The sequence below is a fragment of the Sitophilus oryzae genome, unplaced genomic scaffold (genome assembly GCF_002938485.1).
Source record: "Sitophilus oryzae breed Bouriz unplaced genomic scaffold, Soryzae_2.0 scaffold_682_pilon_pilon, whole genome shotgun sequence".
NCBI lineage: Eukaryota > Metazoa > Arthropoda > Insecta > Coleoptera > Curculionidae > Sitophilus > Sitophilus oryzae.
Window position 1 is genome coordinate 5,809,225 of NW_022147287.1, and position 18,752 is coordinate 5,827,976.

The 18,752-nt window shown below is 32.2% G+C and overlaps 2 protein-coding genes across 4 annotated transcripts in view; one reads left to right on the forward strand and one right to left on the reverse strand.

Annotated features, from left to right (window-relative positions):
- LOC115887912 (protein MTSS 2) overlaps positions 1-18,752 on the reverse strand; it is a 94,288-nt gene that overhangs the window by 26,252 nt on the left and 49,284 nt on the right. The gene's annotated exons all lie outside the window — the stretch shown is intronic.
- LOC115887913 (cuticle protein 7-like) lies at positions 11,821-17,347 on the forward strand. The gene is made up of 4 exons (XM_030907446.1): positions 11,821-12,092; positions 14,180-14,341; positions 16,106-16,417; positions 17,155-17,347. Exons 1-4 carry the CDS (start codon positions 12,084-12,086, stop codon positions 17,290-17,292), a joined length of 621 nt encoding a protein of 206 aa, XP_030763306.1. The 5' UTR covers positions 11,821-12,083; the 3' UTR covers positions 17,293-17,347.

Genomic DNA, 18,752 nt, shown 5'->3' on the forward strand with positions numbered 1-18,752 from the left:
AGTTTGAAAATTTAAAAAAAAATGATTTTTTTTTGGAAAAATTTTGAGAGCCACCGGATTTTTTCTGTATTTGCATCCCTTTTAGTGCTGTAACCATAGAGTAAAGCTGTAACAATGGTAATATCTGGTAATATCAGAGATTAAAAAATTATACCGTGAGAAAATTTGCGGTGAACAGGCAGTTCTAAAAAGTTTTCGAAAAATATACAGGGAAATTTAAAAGAAAATGCACGATTTTCAACAACTTTTTTTGCGAAAAAAACCTGATAGACGTGTTCCTGGGGTGCAAATATACCACCCCTGAAAATATTTACACTTATTTTAAACTCACCCTGTATATAGATAAAATTAACTTTCTCATTAATTTCATCACTCAAATTCAGTTTCCGATTCAACGATTTTCATTCACGTTGTGCGATTTCATTTTATTTCACACTTTCTTAATTTGTTCTTGCTTGCATTTAATAATTAAAAAATAGTACATATTATACCGTATGATCGAAAAAAACAGCGTCAAATACGGCTGGGGAATGACAACCGGTAATAATTTTGGCGCGGTCAATCTCTAGACGTCGATTACTAAAAATTGACATAAAACTTGCTAAAATATAACTAATTATAGAAAGATTAAAAACTAATAGAAGGTTTCGGGCCAAGTAAATGATGTCTAGGGCTTGACCATGTCAAAATTATTATCGATTGCCATTCCCCAGCCGTCTTTGACGCCGTTTTTTTCCGATCGTATGCTATTAACTCGATAAAGAACTTGGTACTTAATATTTATTATTTTATATACAGGGTGGTCCTTACTGTACTCCGGAAACTTCGCCAGCATATTCTGTAGATAAAAATAAGTAAAAAAGTTCGTATAAATGTACCTAGTATGTTCGAAAATGCTTAGTTTCGGAGATGCAGGGTGATTTTTTTACGTAAAAAATGTCTCTTGGTAAAAATCGCTACCAGCAACCGTTCTCAAGATATTTAGAATTAAAATAGTCAATACATGTCAATATTGACAAAAAATAAGCACGTTAAGTATAGATATTTGACTGAAATAATACATTTTTATTACTAAACGTGCGTTATTATTACTAAACCTACGTTTTTTATTCTCTACAGATGCCTGACGTACTATTGCCGAACCCTGTATTAACAACATGAAGTTGGTCGTTTAATAAACAAAGAATATTTTTAAGCATTTTCCGAAAGCAAAAAATGAAAAATGTGATACCAAACGGAAAAATATATTCTACAACGGATTTTCTGAAGTTTCGACGATCGTACGTTCGGTATTGTGAAAACTCCGAAGAAATCGACGGAGAGCGTGACAAAAATAGATCAAACAATGGGAAAAATTTCGAGAAGAATGATTTATTTCTTGTACGATTTCCATCGGTGTGTTCTTAACGGTTTCCGTCATGAAAATTCGTCTTGTTTCCTGCTTTTCCAAACGATACAAAAGAAAATATGCATGTTAAGGAATGTTTGAGACTGTTCGACGGTTGGGACCGTACCAAGCACTGTTATATCAAGAAATTGGTATAAACTATTTAATTTTATATCCATATCAGCCATATCAATTAGTAGTGGGAACTATCGAATGAATACTATCGAAACATTCGATAGTTGCAATTCATTCGAATAATTCGATAGTTAGTAAGAAAACATTCGTTGAAAACTATTCGAATAAAAATTATCGAATAGATCCGTCATCTGCCTTGAAAAATTGTATTCTAGTAATTCGGCAGCAAAAACCATTCATTTATAAAATTCATTCATTTATGAAATTCATTTATTCGTCAGGATCGATTATAATAAAATATTAACTGAATTTTAGTTGTGGCCCGGCGACGTAGGTTTCTTTCCGAGAAACCCGACAGCGGTCGGTGGCAATGCTTTGATTTTTTGCGGAGTCAGATATAGATAAGGACACATTATTTTTTTTATTGAGGTACTAGTATTTACACAGAAAATACATTATGAAGGGCGCTGTTGCCATATTTTGGTATTAGTTGATATTAGCAAAGAATATTATTGTTTGGCTTTATTTAGTTAGGGATAGTATGTCTATATATTCTGCATTTTTTTATTAATATTCTGTTGTTACACTGCAATAATACTTGTTATTTTGGATGTAGGAAAATGATTTTTAATGTTTTTAAGCAAAGACTGATTTAATAAATAATAATAACAGTAATAATTTGTTATACCTATTAACAACAAAATTTAAAATCATTTAATATAAATATTTTTTTTTAAGTAGTAGCAAAATATAAACAACAAATTAGATGTCAAAATTATTTAATTAGATCCTATTTAAAAATAATATAGTTTCTAAATTTTTTGTGTGTGGCAACGTTGGTTTATTAAATAATAATAATTACAGAACTAATTTGTTATATTAACAACAAATTTTAAAATCATGAAATATAAACATTTATTAATTTTCTAAGCATGCAGTGTAATGGAAGGAAAATATAAATAAAAAATTAGAAATCAAAATTATTTATATTAGGTGCTTTATATTACTATTTAAAAATTATATTTACTTTTACTGGCATTTACTTTAAAAAATAAATGAAATATTTCTTCGCAAAAAACTACATGTAAGAGAATTAGCATAAACAAAATACAAACATCGGTAACTTTTTTTTTTAATTGGCACGTGTAAAACTTTCATTTTAATTTTCTCACCCCATAGTTTGAGTTCGATAACCCCATTTACCCCATTACTTAAATATGATTATTAAGTTCAACTAATTTAAAAAGATTTAAGTTATTTTAGAAAAGATTTAAGTCAGAGTTTTCATATACTTATATAATAACAGCGATTTTTTAAAAGCGGCATTTCCAGATTAGGCAACAGATTAAAAGTTTATGAAAAAAATAACATGATATATATATGACGCCCCCTAATTAAAAAGTGATACACTTGTAATGAACCAAGTGTCAGATTTACATCAGTTCAAGTTCATCAGAGTTTACAACATTATTTACTAACGTTTATATTACTATTACCTATCTTCAAGGCACTTTTTATGAAGAATGATGCAAAGATTGATTAAACGCAATCAATTCGGCTTTATATTCTCATAATTACCGTAATTAAGGAAACAGTTTTCAGATAGAAATTTAGCCGAAGCTTTTTCGAATTGAAATTCTTCTTTAATTAGAGGATGTGCGGTAATTTCCCTTCCTTTTTATTAATCGTATGATTACAGAGTTGTTCTTGGCATTTCACTGCATCTACTTTGTATACACAGACATATTTCTCATATTACAGAGAGGTTTCACAACTTCCATCGTTTAGGTATAGTAGAAGGAAAAGAGTAGTTGCACTCTCCCAAATATTTTCTGCCAGTTTTTACAATCTGTCGAATATCGGCAGATTGCAGAGCGTTTCACAGGTGGATGACACTTCTTATGGGAGAACTGGAAATGGTTGAAAACTTGACTACAAGCGATTTTCTAGGAATCTTCCTTACCGATAAATTATTGACAAGAGTGACAGATAAAACCTTGACATTCTTTCAGTATAACTGTTCACCTCTTTTTCTTTCTAAAGTGTGCGTTGAAAGGAGACAAAAACAATTTTTTGCAACCCATAAATTGTTATTCAAACACCACTTTTCTCCTTGTCGGGTCGTTGACGTTGACTTGTCGCCATTTTATTTCTTTTGTTTACACGCTGCAGTTTGCTTTGTAAATTGAATATATAAATTATTTAGGCAAATATAGGTTTTTGATAAAACTCCTTGGACTAACGTGTAGGTAAGTGTTGATAAATAATTTTTTTTTCATCTTAACATGCTCATTGTCATTCTCCTGATTTAGGTGACAGAAAAGGATCATCAAATGAAATTGAATTTTATATTTTTTCATCCCAGGACCGATAATAAAATATATATTTTATGGATACCTTCCTAAATATCAACGAGATGAGCCATCGGAAGAAAGGGACCATAGTACAAAACAGAAAGGTGATCTTTTTTCTTTCCACTTAGGATATTGAAATTATTATATACTGTAGTCGTGTTTGGCATTATGCTCTTAGAAATATAGGTAAACAAAGAAGAACAGATATAAAGCATCCCAGAGGAAAAGAGAGGCAATACCTGTACTCTCTCTCTGATATTTGTGAAAGTTACGGCAAAGTATTGTTGTAAATGTCATCTTTTTAATCGACCTGAAAACTTCGAGCAAAAAGATGACACTTTCAACAAAACCCTGACAGATATCAGAGACGATACAGGTTTTTCCTCTCTTTTTCCCTGGAATACTTTTAATTTATTATTCTTTGTTTATCTAGATTTCTCAGAGCACTATGAACGAACTCAGCTTGTATGTTTGAAATAATCGTCCAGTTGGCTTCAAAATGATGATCGATGACATTTCCTATATAATTTTACTTTCAAAATTATGATATATATCGTCATTTCTAAGCCATCTATGACGCCATTTTTTTCAGTTTTGTTATAATTAATTTTGTCTCTTGATCTACTTGTAACATTATTTTTTAATTTTATTAATTTATTGTGGTGAAATTAATTTCTGTTGTATATTTGATATTGATATTAAACATATTTTTAAAAAATGGTGTATTTTTTGTGTTTTTATGTATGTCATAATTAAAAATAAATGAAGAATTAAAATTTTTTATTTTTTTAAACTTCCCGCCATGCGTGACAATCTAGTCCGTAGTTCCTACAAGCGATATTGGGGGCGCTAGTAGCAGTAGACTTGTCAACAGTGTCAAATTTAAACGTCAATTTCACTTTCCAATATTTAGCAAGGCGCTCGCACTTCTCCTTGTGTATGTGTTTTGTGGCGTTTCAGTTGAGTTCCGTCTGTCGAGCTGCGAGGTTCGAGCGTTGCATCCCAGCACAGAGACGGATTGACAAAAAATGAGTGCCTTACTGTGTGCTGCTATTGGTTGTACATAGTATAGTATTAATTCAAAAAATTGTGCTTTGAGTTCTTTTTGAGAATCATTTGTGTTCAGGTTAATTTTCCCATGACTGATTACTACTTAATAATTAGATATTATTGTCATTTAAACCTTAATTTTTTATCGATATTACTGTTGACAACCATCCCTTGCTTGCTGTTTAAAGAACTGGACGATCATTGAACAAAAATTTGCTAGTACCGAAAGTACCGAAAAAAAACCTGGAAATCCCGGTTGCTTAGAGGCATCTTACCGAAATTACCGGTTCCGAAAAACAGGTCCGGTTGCGGAAACGCTATAACGTAACATTTTTTTTTAAATCTGTATTTTTTTTAGTTTTTAGTTAAAAAACATAATTTCTTGATAATATGGTGACTAGGGTTCAAAACCGGAAATTCCCGGTTCTTTTGAGATATCAAAGAACCGGGACTAGAATTATTAATTCCCGGTTCTTTCGGTAACTTCGTGACTCATTTTCCGCATTTCCTCCCATCAGAAGATTTTCAGATACAGAAGAATTGTTACCTACTTACACGAAATGTGAGAATATTCTGTTTTCAAGCAAATTTTTACTCGACGATCATTTTTTTTAAATTTTATTTTATTGTGAACTCATATTTTCCTAAATACATCTCTGTGAAACTATGGCGAGTGCCACGACTATACTTTGCCTAGTTATAGACTACGACTATACAGCTGCGTCAGTGGTCACGGGACGCGAGAACAAGGTCATTAAAGTGGCAGAAAAAGAACAAAGGATTTGACAAGAAGTAAAGCTACTAGTTTCCTTATACTATGGTTTAGGATAGCAGCGCTTTAATACTTTAGGGTTGCGTCTTGTTCCTCTTCTGAGACATGATTGCGCCTTGCTATTACTTCACGAAAAAAAATGCTGTGAATAATGCTACAATCCGGTGTTTAACCATAGTAAATTTTTGTTATTTTTAATATAAAACTCAATTGAAGTGATTAAAAAGTACAAAAAGAAATGCAACGAAGTTACAATTAAGGAATAAATAATAAATCAAATTCAATACAAATTTCACTGGTTTGAAATGACGCGTAGAAAATTGTGACGTCACCTATCAGTATTTGACTGAATAGTTGACAGAGGGCGCTCCAGCCTCTGAAGAATAATATTATGGCGTGTCTAGTTCTCTGCTACCGTATTTACGCCATATATCTTGAAATCACGTTAGATTTTTCTATTTTTATTAAGATCGTTAAAAAATACGTTTTTATGTGGGATTATTCTTTATTACCCCAATATTAAATTTACTTTTATAGAAGAGAAGTAGTTGCAAAAGTTTGCTTTTTGTAGTACTGTTTACTACAACTTCCATTCTATTTTTCAAAAGCCAAAGTTGCAAAAGCTTGTTTACAAATATATAAGACTCACTGCTACAACAAAACCTGAATTTTTGATTAAAGTAAGTAACAGCAGATACATTTATATCAGTTGATGACACATTTACCGTGCTACAATTTTGTAGCAAAACTTTCTGCTCGATTTTATTTATTTACTGCCATTACTCGCTGACGAGTATTTATAGTACAGGCATTTTAACAGGACACTGTCTACTCATTACTCAATGAACACCTCAGTAGATCGAAGCTAAGAAACAACGGAGAATGCATATTCTTTGGGGAAAATGGTGAAACACCAGAACAAATCATTATTGAGTGTGCCGAGACAACCATTCGTATACCATAAACTTTGGTACAACTTATATCGGAGATGGAGAACTAACCTCGGTAAAACCGTCTCAAACAGTGACTTTTGTCAAAGCCCTGAGACTGGATGATGAGTTATAACTCAAGAAAGGGGAACACACAGTAGATCTGTAAAGGTCGCGGTGATTAAACCCCCTCCCCATACATAAGTTATTACGAGTAGTTACAAATTTATTAACTAATTCATATTATCAATTAAGCTACTATAGACATAAATTGCTTTTCAAAGTTCATTTTCACAAATGACGTTCAATTTATTTAATATATCGCTATACTATAACAAATTATGCAATAAAATAATATATGATTTATATAAGTTTTCTATAATAGATATAGTTATCTAGGCTATATCGATACGATGTCCTTAATTTAAATGACATCGTTCGTTATTAATAAATAAAACAACAAATAAAAAAAAATTATATACTGTCGGCAACAATTTATGAATAATTGAAACATATATGATGCGGTTGCTTTGATCTCAATCTTAGATACATTAATTACACAGTGATTTAACAAATAAAGAATTTGTTATAAATGCCATTGTTATGGAATCAACATACTAGTTGATCGGCATATACAGGGTGTTTTCTCAAAAAACATGGGACATTTCTCGTGAGGAGATTCCTTCTGTAAAAATAAGGTTTATTTTTCATAACAATAAATGGATTATGGATCCGATTCTTTTTTTTTTCGATTTGTTTCTTAGCTACAGGAGGTTAAAATCTTAATTTTTTCTATTTATTATAATTTTCTTGCAAGTGCTTTTAGCGATTTGAATGAAATTTGGAGGATAAAAGTTACTATAAGTGCTATACAGGGTTGCTGATATATATGGGAACAGTCGATTATTAAGTAAAATATACGAGGTACCGCAAAAAGTTAAATATAAAAGTTATATGGTTTTTAAATATCTATTATTAGCAAGTAATAAATTTAAGTAACAGGGTCGGTCATGAAGTCGCGGCACATTAAAGTTATTTTTTTTTAAATGGAACCCCCTGTATATTATTGCATATTTCAATTCTTTCTTCATTTCTAAGCAATTTAATTAATGTCCATGTGTTCGCTTTCATTTAACGATGCCATTCTGGGGAAACTGTGATACTTCGTAATAATAATTTAGTAAATATTATTTTACATTTTTAGAAAATTTTCGTTTAACATTTCATAATCAAAACTTCATAATTTGGAAATGGTTGAATTTAGGTACATTATATGTGTTACGATTATTGGTTAAAATTGAAGGAAGAAATGAAATATGCAATAATATACAGGGGGTTGCATGTTTGGCCTTAGAAATAATATGACTGCTACAAAGTTTATTTTATTATTGTTGTTCTATCTGTATATATCTAAATATCAAATATCAATGAGATTGAGACAGTAATGCAATAGCTGAGGTAATAACAAAAAAATTAAACGTAATAACTATATTTAGAATGATAATTACATACTGGTTTCGTTGATCCGTTGCACTTGTGTTGCACATTTATTTTTTGATTTGTCAGCATGTCGTGTATATGGCGATTAAGATAAGTAAATAACTATTTATCAAGATCTCATGCAACGTTTTTTTTATTAATATGCATTTATTTTATTGAAAATTTTGATTATGCTATGTTTGAAACGCTATACCATACAAAGCTTATACTGTAATAACGAACTACAACAAATTTGTTTGACGCTAGTGATAGAAAAGCACAGAAATTACAAAATAAAACTAGATTTTCTAACTAGAAAAATTCTAGAATTCTAGATTTGAATATGATTGAGTTTCTTCCATATGTACTCCAAACTCCAAACTAACTTAATTCTTCTGTTAATTTCTGGCAGTAGAGATCCTGAGCTGTGTATTAGTTGTCCCAAATATATTATATTACCTATTCTATTATATCTAGTGTTACTTATTAGAATGTCTTTTGTCTACTAGTTCGTTGTACCGCAGATTAGGTATCCTATAAGTACTGTGGTTGTACATTACTTTAGTTTTTGTTCATTCCTTTTGATACCTACTTTATTGCTGGCTGTATTTAGTTTTTAGTTAATTTGTGCTTGTAATTCTTCAGAACTATTGGCAATTAGGACTACGTCATCAGCAAATCTTAGATGGTTAAGACACAACTTAAGATATTCTCGATCTATAAACAATCATTTGTTGGGCCACTCCAGTACAAAAAAAATCTTACATTATTCACTAATTCAGAATAATAAATTAATTAGATCAAATATTATGCATTGAAAACTAATGCGGTCTAGTATCAAATTAATAATAATAAATCGCAACTTTACCCATTATTTTATTTTATTCAAAACAACTTAATCTAAAACGAATTAACACCAAACTACAAATGTCAAAACCGCCATAATAAATCAAAATTATAAATACGTGCCTACGTTTACTTACGCACAAAATAACTTTTTGTTTTTCTACAAAGTAATCGATTTTAATTTTAACCCTAATAAATACAACTGGAAATATATAAGAAAGAAAAAATAAATTTATGAATAACATTCTGTAAGCGATACGTAACAAATAGGTACGACTTCAAGCTTGTCTCGAATCTAGAACACCGGATAAAAGAAGAATTAGAGGCTTGTATAGTCATTTTTCACCAATAAAATCGGCTCATTTCCAAAACTGTGACGTAAACCGTCGAAGGCGCAGTTGCCAAGATTCTACTGATATCCGTAAATTTATATTATTTATGAGAAAAATTTGTAAACTTTATACAGAGAGGTCCGAATGGTATTAGAGAAACTTCTGCAGCATATTCTGTAGATAAAAAGAACCAAAGGAGATCGTATACATTGGATGAGAATCTCGCCCAATTGTAGCATTTACCCCATAGTTAAGTAAACGCGAGTGTAAGTGTAAACGTTATACGGTTGATGAGGTCGGTATGAGATCGCCGATGCTCTGTACAAAGTATAATCAGCGTTTTTTGTTAGCAAATATTTGCACTAAAAATAAATTTTGCGATCATTATCTTATATCAGTGAAAAGAATAACATTCATAGTAGTTCTGTATATTATACCTAATACCTATATTATATTATACCTGTTCTGTATATATATATTTGTTGTCATATTCATAAACTTTTAATTTTTGTATAGTTCACCTGCGTCTGCTTGCGACGAACTTTATTTTATAACTAGTTGAAGCCTGGCGCATCCGCCATGACATCAGGAAAAAAAATACTTTTTAATTTTTGTTTAATCAAATGAAAAACAAAAAATCCGGCGACGACAGTTTTTAGAAGAGCCAATTAGCTATCGTTTAGTAAAAAAAAGCAACTTTCTAGAGCAAGTCGTTACTTCAGTAGAGACGACACAGATAAACATTAGCATTTTATATATGTAGATACTTTTCAGATGGAGTAAAATTGATAAGCAATGCCGATCTGGTTAATACTTGGCTTGATCATAAGGACAAGAACTCAAAATTATTTGTATATCAAAAAATGTGTTCTTTATTAGATATTGATTCCCGTCAAATGAGACACCACTTGTGCCTGAAAAAGCTCACTATGTTGGTTGGAGCGAAACGTCGCATAAAAAGTTTCCATCTTTCAATTTATTATAAAACCTCATACCCAAGAAAAGGAAAAAATAATATATGGATATGGTCTATTAAAGCGGTAACTATTAACATCCGAACCCCTCGCATACCAACAAAAAGAACAGTAACAACGCGAAAAAGTAACATATTAGAAAATGATGTACAGAAATATCTTATCTGTGAGGATATTTCATCTACCTGTGATTTGAATACTATAAATTTGAAAGATTCTGTCAGCAGTGATTCTTCTGAATCAGAGTAGTTACGATCTATGCATTTTGTTGTCCTAAAGTAAATTTATAGCATCTTAAGTTTTTTTTAATTAAATATAGCATTAATACTTCTTTTTCATTACAGAAAAACATTTTTATCTTGTATTAGGCTTATATTGTAGGAATCATGTTCTAATGTTATTTCAATTCTTTTTTATCACAGGGATTTATTTAATACTTACATCGTTTTCATACTATAAATTATTATTTCCTTAGATGGAACACCGCTCCAACATTTTTGATATTTATAAGATTTTTTTCATAAACGTGGGACTAAGAACATCATCGTTTAGTACAATGAGAGTACTCATCATTTGTGTCAAATAAACCTAGTTTGAATAAATTGCCTACAATAAAAGAGAAGTTTTGCATTTTTGTCCTCTAGAGCCATATGTTCGAAGCACTGTGTGACGTCCCTTCCAATTTTGCTAAAAAAAGATTCTAATATTTTTTAAGTTAACTATGGACGTGTTTAAATATAAATCCGTCATGCGTCGTCTCTTGTTGTTTTTAACCAGTTTTATTGGTTTATTTAAAAAATGACAGATCATATTTCAATTTTATTGGTTTGACGGAACGATGAACGACAAACGGACGCCCATGAACTCGCCTTTAGATTTTTGAGGCTTGTCAAAGTCTTGCCAAATTATAGGTTATAATTTTGTGTCAACTTATGTCAAATATCTGCGTTTTAGTTCGTGTTATTACGTGTGTTTTGTGTCTTTTGAAGTCAAGTGGAGGAAAAATCGAGGAAAAATTAACTGTAGACCCAGACCACAGTTTATACTTAATACTCGCTGCCCAGGAAGAAACTCTTATATACTAAAGTTACAATCAATGAAGTTTGTATACGATCTGGTCGAAGATAAGTGTATCTCATATATGCTACGAGGATCGTACTAAACATATACTACTGGAGTAGCTGTAAAATATCGACATCACACGATAGGTAAATAACAGATTTTAGTACTGCAGAAAAATAATGTCAAAAGGTACACCCTACACACTAGAACTATAAGATCGCGGTGATTAACTTCCCTTTCCCATAAAATCTACAACAGAAGCTATTTGATATCAAATGTATAAACAAGGAATATTTTTTGATTAATTTATTGAATTCTTGTTACTTGAGCAGGTCACTTGACTAGTAAAAACACTCCTCAAAAACAAATCAATATTAATGACTTATTACAATAACTACAAACCGACAACACCGCCTAAATAAATCACGAGACCTATCTATCATTCACGCACGTCCAATAGAAACTCGGGAAAAAATCGTACGCCACGAGAACCACTTGTTCTTGGTACTGTCAAAAATCTAATTGTATTATAGGAGACCGGTTTCCATAAATCGAAGCAAGATTTTTATTAATTTCCGTCTAGTATTACGGTACGACCCTATTTTACTGGTTAGGTACTCGGTGAGAAAAATGATAATAAACCCGTCCTAGTGCGTAAAACCCCCGAGCACGTTGCTACTATAAATTCAGAGGCCGATTCCATTTTTGGTCATAATTGTTCGGGTTTAAGTGCTTCTGATAAGTGTGTAAATTTGGAACGACAATGTTGAAGGTAAATTAGTGATTATTAGTTTTTCTTTTAATATATTTTTTTACTTACGAGGGTTGACTTTTATATTTCGCATATATATTATATTTGCAAAAATAGAAGATAACTTTTAAACACTAGGTATTATTTTTCGTATTAAGTATTCTCCACGAAGAAAAATGCATTTTTGTATCCGTTGGAACCAATTATTCTGAAAGCAGTTAATCCACTCCCTTATTGGTACCTTCAAACTGGCTTCAAGTGGTTTTCACTACTGGCTATCGGAGGAAAAGTTCTCGCAAAAATTATGTCAAACCGCCTTCACCCACATACCGGGTGTTGCATCGTCGGACGGACATAGAAAATCCCATGTGAATTTTAATGGGGTCAATTATTGGCTTCCCTAATTATTTTAGAAAATAATTCTATTTAGGTTTATGAAGAGCACTAAAACCCATATTCAAAAGATTAACTTTAGATATTTTTGATTAAAATTAAAAAAAAAAAAAAAAAACACATTTCTTTTTAAATATTGAACTACCTATTCTTATGGCCCTGTATTTTACTTATGAGCACCAGCTAAGGTAAAAGATGACTGTCAAATGAAGTTGTCTAATAGAAATTTTTAAAAAAAAAAACTTTATTATTATTGAAAACTCATTCGTACATCGGAAATTTTTTTTTTTTGTATTTATAAATACAAACTAATATGAATTAAAGTAAAATAAAGTATCAAATTACAAGTTAATTATAGTATTATTACAATATTCAATAACTTATTAATTTAGGGACTATTAAATTGTTAGAACTTTAGGATTTAAGAAGATGTTCAAATATTCCTCCATCGACTGCTAGACCATAACCCAGGCGATCATAAAATTCTATTCTTACATTCGCTATTTGGTAAACTTGAAAATTTCTATTGGATTCGGCAGAAATAGCATTTTTTAACTCGTCTAGATTTGGGTATTTTTATCCTTGTATACTTCCTGTTTTTTTAAAATGGCCCCCAGAGAAAGAAATTCATTTGGCGAAATATCAGAGAGGAGACAATTTACTGTATGATTAAGGCCAATAACGTTTCCGTTTAAACTATTGATTCAAATATTCCCGAACCAAGCCGAGTGTACTATGTGCCGGGAGCCATCCATTTGGTACCAAACTATCCTGAATATTTTTCCCTTACGCGGCGCATCAATGTAAAGCAGGTATAAAAATATGATTTTTATCGAGGTATTACCAAATAATATTCTGCATTTAAATTATCGCCGTAAAGAATAATGGCCACGATAATATTGTGTCCAGAATCCCTGCCAAAACAATTTATACTTTTCTGTGGATATGCGTCCCTTGTTTCAAAAACCTGTGTCGGTTTTCTTTGTTCCAATAACGATTACGCATATCCACGCACAAATAAAACTGTCAAGTGTATCATTTCTTGATCTTCATCTTTGTTCCTGCCATTGCTTCACATCTGCACAGTATATCCTAGGGTACTCAAATTGGTCTCAAAATGTCTGAGATATATCCATTGCGATATGTAGATTATTACCAGAGTCAATGGATACATTTCGGATACAGAGCAGCAAACATGTCCGACACCTTTTGATAACTATTTCCTTGATAATACCATTTAATCATCAATACTTTTTCTTCGGTAGTGTAATTCATGGCTAATATTTTCAATCAATCAAATCCTCAACTTCATTTGACAGTTATCTTTTACCTTGACTGACAACTATATATACTCTCATTTATAAATATTATAGTGTTCAATTATTGTGTATTTTTTAGAATTTAGTTTTAGACCTTCTAGTATTTCTGTCTATATGTATTTGTTGCTAACTATTAATACCCTTTTTTGTTTTGTAAAATAAAAAATATAATATAAAGCCTTTGCGTATTTTGGGAAGTAAGGAATAGATAGATAATAATCTTTATGATATTATCTATCTATAATATCGATAATCATAAAGATTATTATAGATAATAATCTTTAGGATTATCTATCTATATCTCTTTGGTCGAAATTGGTCTGGTCGCACGTTTAATATGTTTTTTTCTTTTTTTCTTGGTAATGGAAAATATGATTATTTTTTCTTTTATTTCAGACTGTAGTAATATTCGCATTTTTGGGAGCGTCAATAAGAGCTAGTCCACTTTTAGAACATTACCCTGCACCACTAGCTTTAGCGCACGCCCCTGCTGTAGCTGTGAGACCGCCAGAGCCCTACAATGCCCATCCACAATATAAATTCGAATACGGGATCAGCGTAAGTTGAAAACAAACATCGTATAATTTTTCAAAAAACAGAAACGATTTTCCAGGATATTCATAAAAATATAATTTTTCATTAAATTAATTTTTTGAAATGAATTGCTATCTTATAGCGCCGAAATATCATTTTTATTTTTTTTAAATATTGCTTACGAGGCACACCATATTGCTAGATATGAAACAAATCATACGAGGTCCCTCGAAATGTATGTCTTTGATTCGATAGTAAAAGTTAAAACTAACTAATTCGAATTATCTTTTTCGATATATCGAGATAAAAATTAGTAGTATTTTATATTATATCTGTGGTAACCGAATTACAAATGAACGTAAAACATAACCTCTTATGGACAAATACGAATATTAGTAATTAGTATAGTACTAATAGTAGTATTCTTTCGTTCTGAACGAACTGAAAATTTTAACATAAACTGATTTATAAAGGGAATCGGCAAAGAAAGGAACGATCCGATATAGAAAAATCCAGAAATCATTGTTATTTCCTATACCACGTAGGAATAAATCAGTTTAAGTGAAAATTTTCATTTCGTTCAGAACGAAAGAATACTACTATTATTTGGTTCATTTCCATCTTAAAACTTTAAATTATGGTTTAATTTATTAAACGGCTTCGGCACAGTTAATAGAATACATTGAATAAAGATTTTTTTTTTATTTTTTATTCAGTGATAGAATATAGGTATGGCAATGGTTCAGAATTTGTTTAAAATAGCCCCTAGACGAGCACTAGCTGGGACGAATTTATTTTTAGGTTAAATTTATAATACTACTAAATAATTCGAATTATTAATTCGATTGTGAAATATGAATTATTACTAATTATGCGATGGTGAAAATAATTCGATCATTCCCATCACTAGTATGTACTATATAAATTTTAAGTCACCTATGTTATTTTTTCGTTTTTTTTCTTCGCTTGTGGTCATTAGTGTTCATGTTTGTGTTAATGTTAAGTATAATTAAGTGTAATTTTCTCCTGACTTGATTACTTAATAATTTAATATTATTTTCATTTAAAACTCAATGTTTTATCCATTTTTTTGGTTTTTTTCTTCGCTTGTGTTTTTTTGTGTTTCATGTTAATTTTGTCACAACTGATTACTTATTAATTTGATATTATTTTCTTTTAAAACTTTTAAATTTTTTATCGATTTTACTTTTGAAAACCATGCCTTGCTTGCAGATGGATAAACTTCAATATCATTGAACAAAAATTAGTCAATACCGAAAATACCGGGAAAAACCCGAGAAATCCCGGTTCCTTAGGAGCGTGATACCGAAATTTCCAGTTCCTAAAAACCTAATGTTCCTAATGTTACAAAAATAATTTGCACATGCTAGGGATTTTAAAAATTTTCGAAATAATATTTGGCATGTTGAATTTGACAGGTTATAAATAAAAGAAGTAATAATCTATTTTCAGGTCTAGAAATAATTATTAATGTTTATTCACAAATAAATAAACATTATCATTGAAAAAATTAGTCTCTCAAGTTTTCGAAATTCTAAAATATTCGTGTCAGTTAGGTTAAACCAAAACATAAGATTGATATGAGCCCAAGCTCATAGAATATTCATAAGACACATAGAAGTACGAGCGGTTACTTAAAGCTAATTTCTTACGGTTAAGTTAAGATTAGGACTGATACTACAAGTATGAATCAAATATTAACTCTGAGCGCCAAATATGAAATATTTAGATTGTGTTTACGTAATAATATTAGTTATTTTTTAACAGGATGCCCACACTGGCGACCAGAAAACCCAACAGGAAGTCCGCGACGGCGACGTGGTGAAGGGCAGCTACTCCCTGATAGAACCAGACGGTTCCCGCAGAACCGTGGACTACACCGCCGATCCCGTCAACGGTTTCAACGCCGTGGTCAAGAAAGAGCCCTTGCATCACGTGACGCACGCCGCCACTGCTCCCGTGGCCATAGCGCACGCGCCAGCTCCCTTGGCTATAGCGCACGCCCCCGCTCCAATACCTCGCTTAGCTTACGCGCCGGCTCCGGCGCCACTGGCCATCGCCCACCACGCCCCCTATGAGGTAAGCGATTAATCATTATAGGCTTGGTGAATTTCATTTTATTTCAAAAAAATTGTGACCGCGGCGCTGTATACGGCAGAAATCAGAAATTTTCAGTATGTACAGGGTGGTCGAAATTGGTCTGTTTTAACAGAGAAAACCTATTTCCTGACTAGATAGCGCAAAACCGACATACATGTCATGGGCTCGATTTCTGAGACACGTTTAATGGCGTAAACCGCCTGTTGATATTTTCACTGCCAACTGAGATACGGGGTCTTTTTGAATTTTTTACCATTTGGAAAATTGCCTATAACTTTTGTATTTCGCGCAATAATGAAATTTTGTAAAAACGTTCTTAAGGCACTTTTTTAAGCACAATCCAGTGGCGTAGTCATTTTTTTTCTATACATGCTCTTTTTGTCAGAAATAATAAAAAATATAATTTTTTAAATGGAAATCATAGTTGGTTATGAACTTGCTGGCGTTTGACCCTTTCCATTTTTATTTTATATTCAGTGATAGAATATAGGTATGGCAATGGTTCAGATTTGTTTAAAATAGCCCCTAGACGAGCACTAGCTGGGACGAATTTATTTTTAGGTTAAATTTATAATACTACTAAATAATTCGAATTATTAATTCGATTGTGAAATATGAATTATTACTAATTATTCGATGGTGAAAATAATTCGATTATTCCCATCACTAATTTTTAGTTCCAATAGTGAAAAATAGTTTCATATATATTTTTTTAGTTTGCTCACACTCCAGCTTTTACCTACGCGCACGCCCCTGCCTATTTCGCCCCACATCCCGCCCCCGTCACGTACGCCCATGCTCCGCTGGCGTATGGTGGCGCCATCAGTCATCACACTCAAACTATCCTCCACTGATAATGAGAAAATGAAGGCTCGAAACGTTTACTGAAGAATACCAGTTTGATATTAAGGTTGTTTGCTCATCTATGTTATTTATGTATATATTATGTATGTATTTCCTAATAAAATAAATATAGAAATTGGACTGTTTTTTGCTTATAAACATAGGGTTATTCATGGTAACGCCCTAAATTAAAAGTCCTCCCACACTGGGTGCCAGCACACCCAGGGACAGAAGGTAATGAAAAAGTAAACGATCTAGCAAGAAAATGAGCGAACACTCTACTAACAGGATCAGAACCGTTCTGATTCCCAAGTGGAGACCGACTTAAAGCAGAACTCAAGAACCTGGAATGGGAATCATCCGAAGGTCTAAGACACTCGAAGAAATTTCTCAGGGCTTACGAACTCCCAGTATTTTATTTTTTATTTACAACCACATATATGTAATACTGACATTACTGACTTTTAAAAAAATTGAAAGTGTCAAATTATCTACATTTCTTCCCTCTTCCATTTCCATTACTCGGTTTTTCTTATTTCTCGCCTCATTTAATTAGCAAAATATTTTTGTAATATCTTTATTAAAAACTTATCTAACATCAACAAACTTACTCAGCATATAAAAGACCATACCATCACGTGGTATACTGATGCTTCCAAAACCTAAGCAGGGACAGGGACCGGGTATTTGGGCGCAGCTGAATACTCGAACCAATGGGCACCTACACAGTATCCTTCAGGCAGAAATTTGCGCTATCGAAGATGCGTACAATTTATCTTGGATAGGAACTATCGAAAACAGGGAATTACCATCCTATCCGATAGTCAAGCAGCACATAACGCGATCAACTCAGTAACCATCAATTCCGAGTTGGTCAAAGAGTGCCTAAAGAGAAGCTACAAATTAGGTAAAGAAAGTCCTCCTACTCTGGGTGCCTGCTCACCAAGGGATGAAAGGCAATGAAAAAGCAAATGATCTAGCTAGGAAAGGAGCGAAGACACTCCACTAACTGGACCAAGAACCGTTCTGTTTTCCAAACGAGACCAACTGAAAGCGGAACTGAAGAATCTGGAAGACCCCATCCGTAACTTGGAATGGGTGTCCTCCAACAGTCTAAAGACACTCGAAAAATTTCCTTAGAACTTATGACCGAGAAAAAATCAAAGGTTTTCCTTGATTTAAAGTAAGAAAAAACAATCTTCGGATTGTCACGGGGTTTCTAACAGGACACTGTCTCCTCAACAGACACCTCAGTAGGCTGAAACTGAGAAACAACGGCGAATGCAGATTTTGTGGCGAAAATGAGGCTTACCAAACACCTTATCACTGAGTGCGCCGAGACGACGACCATTCGTGCCATGAACCTTGGCACGTCTGATGTCGAAGGATGGAGCTGGCCTCTGTGGAGCCGTCTCAGATACTGGCTTTTCTTAAAGCCCTGAGACTGTATGATGAGTTATAACTCGTTATA